This window comes from Rhinichthys klamathensis, unplaced genomic scaffold (assembly GCF_029890125.1).
Source record: "Rhinichthys klamathensis goyatoka isolate OS25496 unplaced genomic scaffold, OSU_Roscu_1.1 h1tg000103l_1, whole genome shotgun sequence".
NCBI lineage: Eukaryota > Metazoa > Chordata > Actinopteri > Cypriniformes > Leuciscidae > Rhinichthys > Rhinichthys klamathensis.
The window spans coordinates 4771094-4784551 of NW_026606642.1; the positions used below are offsets into that span (position 1 = coordinate 4771094).

The 13458-nt window shown below is 37.2% G+C and overlaps 1 protein-coding gene across 1 annotated transcript; it reads right to left on the reverse strand.

Annotated features, from left to right (window-relative positions):
* Positions 1 to 992: 992 nt before the first annotated feature.
* LOC130087025 (uncharacterized) lies at positions 993 to 13104 on the reverse strand. Its single transcript, XM_056253226.1, has 7 exons — positions 13003 to 13104; positions 11836 to 11912; positions 6531 to 6631; positions 5833 to 6159; positions 5281 to 5622; positions 4840 to 4976; positions 993 to 1097 (listed from the first exon to the last, which is right to left on the reverse strand). The coding sequence occupies exons 1-7, from the start codon at positions 13102 to 13104 to the stop codon at positions 993 to 995; spliced, it is 1191 nt and encodes a 396-aa protein (XP_056109201.1).
* Between the last annotated feature and the right edge of the window lie 354 nt (positions 13105 to 13458).

Here is a 13458-nt window from a genome sequence, read left to right on the forward strand (position 1 = left end):
TTAGGCTGCATAGTTTAGATCAGCCGGAACCGGGAACACGTCCCGTAAATCCTGATGTACTTGTTACATTATAAGAAGGATGGCGTCTACGCTAATATTAGTCTCTCTGTTTATCCGGAGGTTTCCCGCAGTCCTCCGGATCCTCATTCTTTTGCGAATTATACTCACTCTTGCATCTTACTGAGTATTTAGACTATCACTCCCTAATATAAACCTTGTGGCAATTAGTGTGGGTTTGAATACTAGACAAAGTGTTACAAACTGCTTAAAATTAACTAAGTTTTATTGATTTCCATGCACTTTCTAACTTCCTGCACTCTCCTTAAATTACAAATATCCCCATTCACCCAAGGTACTTGATGAATAGGGCAAATGGAAATATTTTTTGTGGTAATCAACATTATTCCACAAATGCTGTAAATTGAGATTAACTGGTGCTGAAACCAGAATATTACTGCTTACCATTTACTTATTGAAATGTTTAATCATTTTGTAGTTTGAGATGATAAAAACACCATCATCACACCAAACACTCAATCAACACATTGAGCCGAAAATATGATTTTGTGGACTAGATCTATCCAGATTTTAATCTCTCATGTTTTCCAGCTCTTGCCTGTTCCTGTCATCATCAGTAACTCTTTAAACTGTTCATCATCATCATCAAATTGTTCAGTGGTGTGTTCATCAGTGTTGAGTGTGTGTGATGCGACTCTCTCCTGGTACGCAGGAATGAGTGTATTGTCCAGCATCAGTGTGTGTGATCTCAGCATCAGTCTCTCTCTACCTCTGGAGGTGGAATATCAGGATAAAAACACCTACAGCTGTGTGCTGAACAATCCCATCAGCAACCAGACCACACATCTGGACATCAACACACTCTGTCACACATGTGCAGGTACACAACACTGATGATATATGTGTGTGTTTACTGACCTGATCTCTGTCTTCTGGTGTAGATCAGACTGATGCATTCACTTCTTTCTTCATCATTACACAGACACACACTCTTCTCCTCCAGTCTCAGTGTCTATGATAGTGTTGATCTCTGCTGGATCTCTGATGATTGTTGTTGCACTCATTGGGATCGTCTGCATCTGCAGGAAATGTAGAAAAACAGGTCAGGAGAGTAACCAATTAATGCATAAGGCACAATATTTCGATATAGGATTAAAAATACGTTGTTGTTTTAACATACTGTATCTGTGATTATTGTTAATGCAGTTCAGACTCAGGAGGAAGACCGGCCTTGACTCATAGTTCACATTAATTCTCTGCCTGGATGTTTTAACTTTAGTTTCATGCTTTTTTCACTCACATGTGTTTTTATTGTCTGAAATTGTGTTGTTCTGTGTTAGTTTAATTTAGTGGTTTCGAATAGCATTGCATCCAGAAACTCATCTAAAATATCTATTTATAAGTTAATGCACATGGAAATTCACTTTTGACTCAAATTATTTTTTTGTCAATAATATTATTTATGAAACTACATTCTTTATTATTGTGTTACATTCTGTAGCTAGCTTTGTACCGTGTATGTTATATATTGTATATTCATTTATTAATTTATGTTGGCCTAAAGTGCACTGTCTGGAGTGTGCCCAACTATGGAATGACAAAGCTGACATAATATTAAAGAAATACATTCACGAAGAAATAAATTTTAAAAATCTATTAAGAAATGTAAAAAAATAAAAGTGTTTATACTTTTATTTCCTTATTTGTATAATTGTATTTTTTTCCACATTTATTTATTGTCACATTTATTTATGCATACTGTATTTATGTCTACATTTGAATGTTTTTGAGGTGGTGGAAGAAAGTAGGCCCATCTAACCCAACTGTATCTCTTGTCTGTACACTGCCATAATCCACGTGTATCCGACTGTCACTTACTACAAGTTGTGCCCCATAAAAACAGCCAAGCTTCGCTGATGTCTTCCCTATAGTACGTCGCCAGTTCTGTCACCTTATTTTCATCCAAATGAATAAAAAAAAGTCCCATTTCAAAATGCTGTAAAAAAAGCCATCTACAGTATGTGATCATTTTATTGTATAACATAATATGATATACTAGAAATCACACGAGAAGAGTGTTTATCCGAATTTTTTTTTTTTTTGCAAAACGTCATTATGTACTATATACTCCATGTCCCACTTTGTAAAAAAAAATTATAACTATCTCGTGGCCTCAAGATACTAACTCGTGGCGTGGCCTCAAGATAGTAACTCGTGGCCTCAAGATAACTCGTAGCCTCAAGATAGTAACTCGTGGCCTCAAGATAGTAACTCGTGGCGTGGCCTCAAGATAGTAACTCGTAGCCTCAAGATAGTAACTCGTGGCCTCAAGATAGTAACTCGTGGCCTCAAGAAACACCGCCTCAAGATAGTGACTCGTGGCCTCAAGATAATATCTCCTCAAGATAGTAACTCTTGGCCTCAAGATAGTATCTCCTCAAGATAGTAACTTGTGGCTTCAAGATAACTCGTGGCCTCAAGAAAGTAACTTGTGGCCTCAAGATAGTAACTCGTGGCCTCAAGAAAGTACCTTGTGGCCTCAAGATAGTAAAGTTTCTGACACACGGATCCTTTGTTATTGGTATACCCTACATTTTCGTAGTTTTGAATGTAAGAAAAGCATGTGTCTGTGTAGCCTACAAAAAAAACGTCAGCAGAGGGCGTTCTAGGCTTAGGTCACGGTGAATTACATTGAATTAGCCTGGTTAACTTATATGCTAATCGCTAATGCTTCCAGCTCGAACACCTAGTTAGTCTTGTCAGTAATTTATTGGTCTCGCCCAGAACAACAGAAGATAAAGGAAGATTACAAAGGCACCATCTTCCCTACAGGTTTCCAAATCAAAACAGAAAAGAGTTAACAAATTAAACCATCAGCAAATGGTAGTTATACCTAAAACAGATTTTGGTTTGTTGAACATTCCTGTACTTTTAGTTCATAAAAAGCAACAGTCTGCAAACTGTTTGGGACAGAAGACAATGAGTCCACATGTCTCTGCTTGCTGAGATTCTTTAACTGGTTTTATGTGATCAATATCTAGAGCAGCAGCACAAAGAAAAACTGAACAGTAGAGAGAGAACAGAGAAAAACAAACTCAGTCCATCGATTATGACATTACAAGACGTAACAACCATAATAAAGTTGCTAGTGAAAGTAGTGCATCAGTGATGAAATTCCTATAACTTATGATTCAATATTAGCTTAGATATTTCTGAAAACAAACATATTTTGAAGACACACAGATTCCAGATATTATGAATGAATCATATGTTTTTAATCATTTATCACATAAACATACAAAGATTTTTCACGTTCATTTCCTTGTTTCAGAATAGAAAATCAAGATTACTAACAAAGAACAAAGGCATACCGCAAGTCTAGACTGGAAAAACAGTAGTGAAGGCAATCGTCTCCATCAAACAGTGATAATTTTCAACAATCTTCTTGACAATCACAGCTCAATAGAACTAAAAAAGACACGAGGTGGAGAAAAAGTTAAATAACACGACAGGACAGAATCACAGTAACAGCTTTAATAAACCTCTATATGAAACATCTACTGCTGGAAACTGTTGCTCTGTTTCTTAATTTATTACTCATATGCTGTTCAAGGCTAAATGTGTTAATTTATCATTGAAATAATTTAATATATTCTAACAGTTTTGGATGTCATATTTTAAATGACATTTAACAAAGTTCAGGAGGAGCATGTTCAGATAATTTATACGAGAGGAGAGCATTCAGTTAATCAACGATAGGTGTAGGTGTATATATACATACCTGTACATGTTCATTATCAGAATCCCTCCACCACCCCTTCTCTACACTTCTAGCTCTAACTATTACAGCCACCGGGGAAATACTCTGCGTACGGGCCAAATCAGGGCCTCCTGAAATCGTGGAATCGTGATGCAATTACTGTCAGTGATGAGAGTTTCAGCGGATCCTTGTCTCTCCGTCATTTCCTAAGTATCCTGTGAATACAGAATCACAGAAGGTTACTGTTATGTTTGGTTGAAGCAGTCTTTTATTAAAGAAACTCAAAACTTCACAAATACAAACTCAGACTAAGACTGGTACTAGGGTCTAGGGTCTAGAACTAGGGTCATCAAGGCATAGCTATTAGGGCTCATCTACTTAGGAGGGCAGGTGTAATCAGACACAGGTGTTGCCAGAGGGGAAAAGGCCAACTAGTTTTTGACCACCACCGAGGCTGTGGCTGTATGTTTGATATTGTGTAGATGAAGATGGAATATTGTTCCGTTATGGATAATGAAGACCTTGTGTAACAATAAATCATATATCTCACGACAGAAAATAAATCAGAACTTAAACTCCTGTTACATTATTTGTGACCCTGACAAAGCGTGCCTCACAAACCCTGACAAAGCGTGCCTCCGCTGCTTTAAGCTTAGCGGTTACAGGAGGAACAAGACTCGGGAACGGAAGAACCACAATAGTGCAATGATAAGAACTGACCAAGACACATGACTGACCAGGATCACATGACAACCAAGAAATAATGTTAGCAAGACACAAAACATGACAATGACAAGAAACAAAACCCAAAACGTGACAGTTACAGTGATGAGAAGGACTGGTGTTTCAGTTACACAAACACAAACTGTACAAACTGTTTATTTGGGAGTTATTAGTGTTTTTGATTGTTTTGACTGTTTCACTGGTGAATATCTGCTTCTATGCTGTTAAAAATAAAAGTAAAGAGCAAAAAAAGATAACATCCAGAAAAAAAAAAACTTTGTTTTTGCACATTAAATCTCATATATCTTGTTAAATAATCAGCTGTATGTAATACTTACACTCTGTGGTACTGCTATATGTCTCTGTCTGCGACGGTAGTAAATCACACCAGCAGCAACAACAACAACAAACACCAGCAGAACAACCGCAACTATTCCTGCTCCAGCTCCTGAAGACCGACCTGAATCTGGAACATCTACAGAGAAACAGACATTATTGTGAATGATAATGCATCCAGGAATTTTTTTTTATTTATTTATTTTTTTACTTTAGACCCTTCTATATTGATCATCAGCTGTATCAAAAGGAAACAGCAGCGTTCACTGGAAAACTAATAATATGCATTTTTTTAAGTTATCAAGTTAATAACATTAGTCAAACTGTTTTTGGGCAAAACTAAAAAAAAAAACATCAACTCAACAGTTGATTTAAAAAATATTGAACTGTTTTTTGTATTACTCAAAAAGGAAATGCATTGAACGATTAAGTGATCTACTCACCAATGACAGTAAGATTGAATCTCTTCACTCTAGTGATGCTGAAGCTGCTGTTGATGAAGATCATCAGTAGTTTATATTCTCCAGAGTCTGTGTTTCTGGTGTGTGTGATGGTCAGAGATCCAGTCTGATGATCCAGCTTCAGTCTGTCTCTGAATCTCTCATTATCTTCATTACACTGAACATCTGTACAGATATCACTGAGATTTCCAGTGATTTCAGTGATGTGAGTGTCATTAAAATACCACAGCATCACATCATTTGGTTTTCTTGCTACAGGAGGATCAAAAGAAACAGATTCTCCCTCGTTTCTCTTCACTTCATCTATTTCAGCAGCAGAAACACCTGAAACACAAACCAACAGATGCTGGAGGATCTTTTGCTGAAAACAAACAAAAACTGCACAACATGAGAGAACTGTGAACATGACTTTGCATAAGTCCTTTCTTGAATCTCGATCTGAAAAGAAACATTTTGGTCTGTGCCTATAAACACACATTAACAATGTGCTTTAAAAATATATAATCTGCATTTAAACGTTATTAAATGACTCACCTTGGACATTAACATTGAAGATCGTTTCACTGTCGCCGCTGCTGAAGATCTGTAGTGTATATTCTCCAGAGTCTGTGTTTGTGATGTTTGTGATGGTCAGAGATCCAGTCTGATGATCCAGCTTCAGTCTGTCTCTGAATATCTCATTATCTTCATTACACTTAACATCTGTACAGGTCTTATTAAGATCTCCATTGATTTGAGCGATGCAAATGTCATTATAATACCATCTAATATCTACTTGTTGGTTTGTTTGAACACCAGTGTTTAGAGTGACTGAATCTCCCTCCATCACTGACACTCTGTCAGTATCAACACCAGAAGCTCCTGAAGAAAAACAGTTAACATAAGAAAAACAAAACTATGCAACTATTATTTTCTAACGTATCATACAGATTATGAGCAGAGAAATATGTCTGGATTTGTAATGTAATGGAAACAGCAGAAAAACATTGATTCACACTTTCACTCATCAGACAAACATACGAGTCTCATGTATGATCTTATACACACGTCCAATACTCATTTTCATAGACTCATAATGTATATTAGATAAATAGTACCCTTACAAAAATTTCAGAAAATTATGCTATTTTCCACAGCATCAAGACTCACAATAAAGAGCCTTTCTTCAAAATATTTTTAGTTCTCCCCGTAAATAACATGTTTAGTCATGTGACTACATAATAAATGAATACTCAAAAACTCCTGCTGTTGGAAAGTCCTCAATCGACAACCACACTGGGGAAGAAGGAACTTTTTATCAGTCGATTCATCGTCCACATCAACCACAGCCTGACTATCCAGCAAACACACAAAGAGAGCACACACAAAAACAAGACGAATGCCTCTGGGCAACAGGAAAGCACAAACGAGGAAACAGAAGCTAGTCAGGACTGTAACACATACTGGTTGTCACTGACAACTTTACCAGGTGTGCTCAAGCATATGCAAACAAGAACAATAACAATAACAATAGAAACAATGAATTCCATGCTTTGGATACTTTTGCACTGAACTCAGAAGAAACAGTTCTGATTAGATATGCTGATAAATATGCTGCAAGAATGAAAGAATAATAAGGAATTGCAAGTGAAGACAACAAATCTAGCAATAAGGGAAAACATGATCATCAGTAAATAGAAATATTTTTAAAGTTTTTTTTTTCAATAAGCAACTGAAGCAAAAAAAAAAAAAACACACAAAAAAAACACAACGTTTTAAATATGTAATTTACTGGGAAAAAGTAAAGAATATACATTAAAACTCAACTTTCCGATTTCATTGCCCTTTATATCCCTTGTTCCAGAACTTTTTTGTTTGTTTGTGCTGGACGAAACTCTCTTCACATCCTGATAGCAATCAATAAGTTAAGTGGTCTAAATGTTTGTACAGTTTCACAGTCACGCAGTGCCCAAGCACAACCAAAACAATGTTTTTCTGCAAAATGCATGGAGTTTTGTAGCCTGGGAAAACCCTGACAACTTCCGGCAAATTTAGATTTGCTCTGAAAGTTAGTCTGGCAAAGAGCTCATTCAAGCCCATTTCCAATCCGTCGAAATCCGGGCGGGCTTGACACGATGACGACAGCGCTGGGATTTTGAAGCAGATTTTGTAGCCTACATTACAAAGATGGATGCTGCCGTCGAACATCACTCGTTCGAATCAGCTATCGCGTCTGTTTTAAGCGATTTGAACGTTTCCTTTTTGTTAAAAACCGAGCAAAGAACAACACTCGGAGATGTTTCTCCGCCGCTCTGCATACTTCATCTCCTTCATCGCTCTGATTGGGTTTAGGACTATCCGCGACGTCCGTTGGTGACGCCCCTCTGGAAATGATTTGTCTATTACGCTTTGCCAGACCATAACTCAGTTACAACTGAGAATGGTCTGGTTTTAACCAGGCTAGGAGTTTTTATAACAAAGGGCAAAAGCAGCCATATCACCCTGTTGCCCACTGAAGCTAAGCAGGGTTGAGCCTGGTCAGTACCAGGATGGGAAACGTCCTGGGAAAACCAGGTTGCTGCTGGAAGAGGTGTTAGTGAGGCCAGAAGGGGGTACGGCTCACCCTGTGGTCTATTTGGGTCCTAATGCCCCAGTATTAGTGACGGGGACACTATACTGTAACAAGCACCGTCCTTCGGATGAGATGTTAAACCGAGGTCCTGACTCTCTGGTCATTAAAAAAAAATCACAGGATGTCCTTCGAAAAAAAGAGTAGGGGTGGAACCCGGGCATCCTTGCCAAATTTGCCCATTGGCCTCCTTCATCCTCCTCCTAATCATCCCCATATAGTCAAGTCACCTTCATTTATATAGCGCTTTTAACAATATGTATTGTTTCAAAGCAGCTTTACAGTCATAACTGGAAATTAAAGAAACAGATTGTTTTAGTTTTACAGCACCTCTAGAATAAAGTTATTGCAGCTAAAGTTAGTTTTGATTGATTCACTTCCATTGTGAAGATCATAGTTATTATCTTAGGAGTCGCTAACATGACACCGTTGTAACAGAAACACTCTTAAATGGATAGTTTTCCCAAAAATGTAAATTCTGTCAGTAATTACTCAACCTCATGTTGTTTCAAGACTTTTGTTCATCTTCGGAACACAAATTAAGATATTTGTGATTAAATCTGAGCGCTGGATCACTCCTCCATAGGCTTCTATGGGATTGAAACTTGCTGGGCCAGGAAAGTTATGAAAGAAATCGTTAAAATAGTCCAAGTGACTATAGTGGCTAAATCTTAAGTTTATCAAGCGATGGGAATACTTTTTATGCGCTGTAGGATATCAGCTGTTAAAAATATCCAAATTTCTTTGGAGTTGCAGAAACCTGATGACATGTGTCTGATTAAAACATGGGACAAATACCAGTCCTTTGCTCTCTTTTATTTTAAGTTCGGGATGATTAAGCCCTGGGTAATTCAGACAGATGGACAGGATGAACAGGATGTACAAGATGGTCTTAAACAATTCTATAAAGGAACTCAAACTCATATAATTCATCTATACAAATATAAACAACATATATACATACTGAATCCAAACAATTAGAATAAACAAATTCAAACAGCACAATTGGCAAAACAAACTTACTTAGCGCATCTTAAGCAAAGGACTCAAAGTACATGGTGGGGTGTCCATTCAAACAACCACACCTCACCAATGCAAAAGAAACAAAGGAAGGAAGTGAGTCTTATAGACCTCGACCAAGGGGTTTATGGGTAATGTAGTGCACTAAATTTAGAAGTGTAGTTTGCTTGGAATTGTGGGATATGGAGTACAAATATATAAATATGGGTAGAAAAATGAAAGAAAAGGGCCAAATTCGCAATAGCGAAAACATAAATTTCACCTTTATTCACCTATTCATTTCTTTCTCTGTGGGCCTCGAGTCAGTTCACGTAGTGTAACTGCTTTAGCTTCTGTTGTTATACATCACACGCATCACACATGACCAGCGTCGGCAAATAGTGAGCCTACGTGTGACGTACACTGACGTGTTTGCGTACCTTATTACTTGTCTGGCCTTAAAAATGTATAATATAGAATTATTTATCACGTCCACGTAGCCACGCTAACCAAATTGTCCCGACAATTTTATCAGTACAGAGGTAAAGGGAAGGAGGCCTTCAGTGGAGAGACTATTGACACTTCAGGACTGTGTTGTCGTCGTGCCCAGGCGCTGGTCCTTCATCAGATCCTGATACGGCCTGGATAAGGCGGACTGCGGTAAACCTCGGGATAAACAGAGAGACTAATATTAGCATAGACGCCGTCCTTCTTATGATGTACCAAGTACATCAGGATTTACGGGAAGTGTTCCCGATTCCGGCTGATATAAACTATGCAGCCTAACATTAAATTATAGAATTCTATAATGTGTTATGTGTATGCTAGGCCAAATATATATGTTTTTAGTATTTGAGTACCCAGGAAAGCACTGTATAAAATGTAAAAAATATATATATATATATATAATTATTATTATTAAGTTACATAGTGTACCTTTAAAATCAAAGATGTTCATCAGTGATTGTTTATCAAGAGTAGGGACAAGTTTGTGGCATTTTGTTTTGTAATTTCACCAGAATGGAAAGAGCGTCTGCTCCTCAACTGGAGGTTTAGTTTGTATTATATACATCTGTACCACAAGACGTTTCAAAAAGAGGTGGTTATGGATTCAGTTTTTTTTTTTTTAACTTTAAAGCTGTTTTGTGAGGGAATCAACTCTTAAGTTATTTAAAAGCAGGACAAGAAGAAACACTTCATCTACAAACTAAACACAAATACATCCCCCCTCTTAAGTAAGATATGTTTGCCCAGATCAAAACACGTTTCTATAGAAAACCGACCACAGAAGTTTCAGTTTGACTAAGATGAGCTGCTAGTGTCACATTGCGAGAATGTTTCACACGCTTGCTTTGTTCTTTTTGTGCTGGTGCCTTCTGACAGGTAAGTTATAAATGTTTATATTTTTTGCTAAATATCAGTGACATTCTTCACAGCTAAGCCACATTTCATCGGTTTTAAATGATCTTAAGTTCCAGAAAATCTCAACTTTCCATGTTGTAATTACACCATTAATAACGTTTATATATCTCACCTTTCTTTAGTAAGTTAGGAGCGTTATCTGGAGTGTTATCTGGACCATCAGGAGCGTTAATCTGTAAATCTGTTTGTTCATCAGGTGTGTTTGGTGATTCAGTGTCAGTGATGGAGGGAGATTCTGTCACTCTAAACCCTCATTCTCACATACGTGAAGACGACTACATAATGTGGACATTTGGAGCTAAAAAGGCTGTCATAGCTAAACTTAATAAAAAGAAGCAAATCTTGTCCACATATGATGATGTTCCTGATGGGAGATTCAGAGACAGACTGAAACTGGACAATCAAACTGGATCTCTGACCATCACAAACACCAGAACTGAACATGCTGGAGATTATAGACTAAAAATAAATGGAGTGAAAATGACATCAAAAACATTCAATGTTTCTGTAAATGGTGAGTAGAGATCATTTGCCGAGCCCTTCAATTATTCTTGTTTTCCAAAGGAATATTCAGTTCAAATTATGTTCAATCAACAGCATTGTTGATACCAAAAATATTATCATAAAAATTATTTATTGTATTAAGACAAACTCAAGGTGAAGCGCTTGCGTCAATGCAATTGCTTAATTTAATTTTTTTTTTTTTAATTAAGGGTTTAAGAAGTTACATTGTAATGGAAATTACAAAGTTATACAATTAGATACAATTATATTTTTACTCTAAACTAGTTAACTTAACACTCTTGGCTTACGTATTTTGTCTCTATTTTTGTAACAGTTTTTGAACATTTACAGATGGACCCCATTGACTTTTCATTGTAAGCATAAGTCAATATTAATATTTTGAAAATAATCCTACAATGAATTGGTAGTAACCAATGTAGTGAAGCTAAAACTTGATTAATATGATCTAGTTTGTGTCAGTAATCTGGCAGCAGCATTTTGTATTAATTGAAGCCGTGATCAAGTGTGTTGATTTAAAATAGAAAACCGGGCGTTGCAGTAATCCAGACGAGATTAATTAAAGGCAAGGATAAGCTTCTCTATATCTTTAAAACTTAAAAACTGGCTCACCTTGGAAATATTTCGTAATTGATAAAAACATGACTCAACCTAATTCTTAACGTGATATTAAATGTTTAATAATTTTGTAGTTTGAGATAATAGAGATACTGTCATTACAGTAAACACACATTCAACACATTGATCCAAAAACACGATTTTGTTGACTAGATCTATCCAGATTTATTTTTATTTTTATATTTGTTTTCTAGCTCGTCTGCCTGTTCCTGTCATCAGCAGTAACTCTTCACACTGTTCATCATCATCATGTTCACTGGTGTGTTCATCAGTGTTGAGTGTGTGTGATGCGACTCTCTCCTGGTACGCAGGAATGAGTGTATTGTCCAGCATCAGTGTGTGTGATCTCAGCATCAGTCTCTCTCTACCTCTGGAGGTGGAATATCAGGATAAAAACACCTACAGCTGTGTGCTGAACAATCCCATCAGCAACCAGACCACACATCTGGACATCAACACACTCTGTCACACATGTGCAGGTACACAACACTGATGATATATGTGTGTGTGTGTGTGTTTACTGACCAGGGGCCTCATTTATAAACGTTGCGTACGCACAAAAGAAGGCGTACGCCGCTCTCTACGCAATAATTGGTATTCATAAAAAGCAAACTTGACGGGAAAATGTGCGGTCCTTCACGCAAGCTCTGACACAGGCGTACACACAAAAATGGGTGAAATGAGAAATGGCGACACCGTCGGCAGATGGAAGAAACACGTGAAAGTGTGTGAAAGTGTTTGAAACTGTAGACCGTTGTGTAAAAGAAATGGAAATAGGCCTACTGCCTCTCATAAATAACATGAAGACTTCACAAAGCAAGTCTTACAATTAACAGCCTACACGAACACCCGTTTGATCGATCTGCAGTGTAAAACAAACAAAATCAAACGAAGATTACAACAGAAATACAAATTAACACATATTTGCAAAAATAAAAGTGAAATATGTTATGCAATAATATTGCATGTAATGCAATTCATCCTCATAACACATAGCTTGTCAGATGCAATCAAATGGATGGTAATAAAATGCCATGATGCCTTCGCAATGCGTAATGACGTAATGCGTAATGCAACCTTTTTCCACTCAAGTGGCTTTTTTGGCATTAATATCCACACAGTGCCCTCCAAATAACATTTTACTCCCATTTTCCACCTTGCCAACGATAATTTCTACTTCACATTGAGTGAAGTTACGTTTTTTGGTTTTCCTCTCTGTTTGCGCCATGATTTCGCAATCAATGAATGTTAACTTCTGGGCATTTCACGGACTATTTATGGGCAATTATGGGTGTGACATGAAGCCGCAAAAGCTGCGCTACATTTAGAATTGATTGTGATTTATTAAGGGAAAACCGTAGGATCTGCGTGCATACGTTTTTATAAATCCGAATATTTCTGTACATACGCACGTCCTATGTTTCATCAATACGCCACTTCTGACGCAAATCCTACGCACAGTTTTATAAATGAGGCCCCTGATCTCTGTCTTCTGTTGTAGATCAGACTGATGCATTCACTTCTTTATTTATTACAGAGCTGGACACACTCTCTCCTTCTCCTTCTCCTCCTCCAGTGTCAGTGTCTCTGATAGTGTTGACCTCTGCTGGATCTCTGATGATTGTTGTTGCAGTCATTGGGATCTTCTGGTTTTGCTGGAAATGTAGAAAAACAGGTCAGGGGAGTAACCAATGAATGTATAAGGCAAAATATTTCTCTTTTTTAAAGGTACAAATTTTAACACAGGATTAAAAAACATTGTTGTTTTAACATACTGTATCTGTAATTATTGTTAATGCAGCTCAGACCCGGGAGGAAGACAGAAATAATTCAGCATCCTGTCAACAAAAAACACAAAAAATGGTAAGATCATTATGACTGTGTTGCAAGAAGTTGTTGCAATCAGTCTGATTCAAGCTTTTGTGAATAATATGCCTTAAAGGGATAGTTCACCCAAACATGAACGTTCTGTCAGTTATTACTCTCCCTCA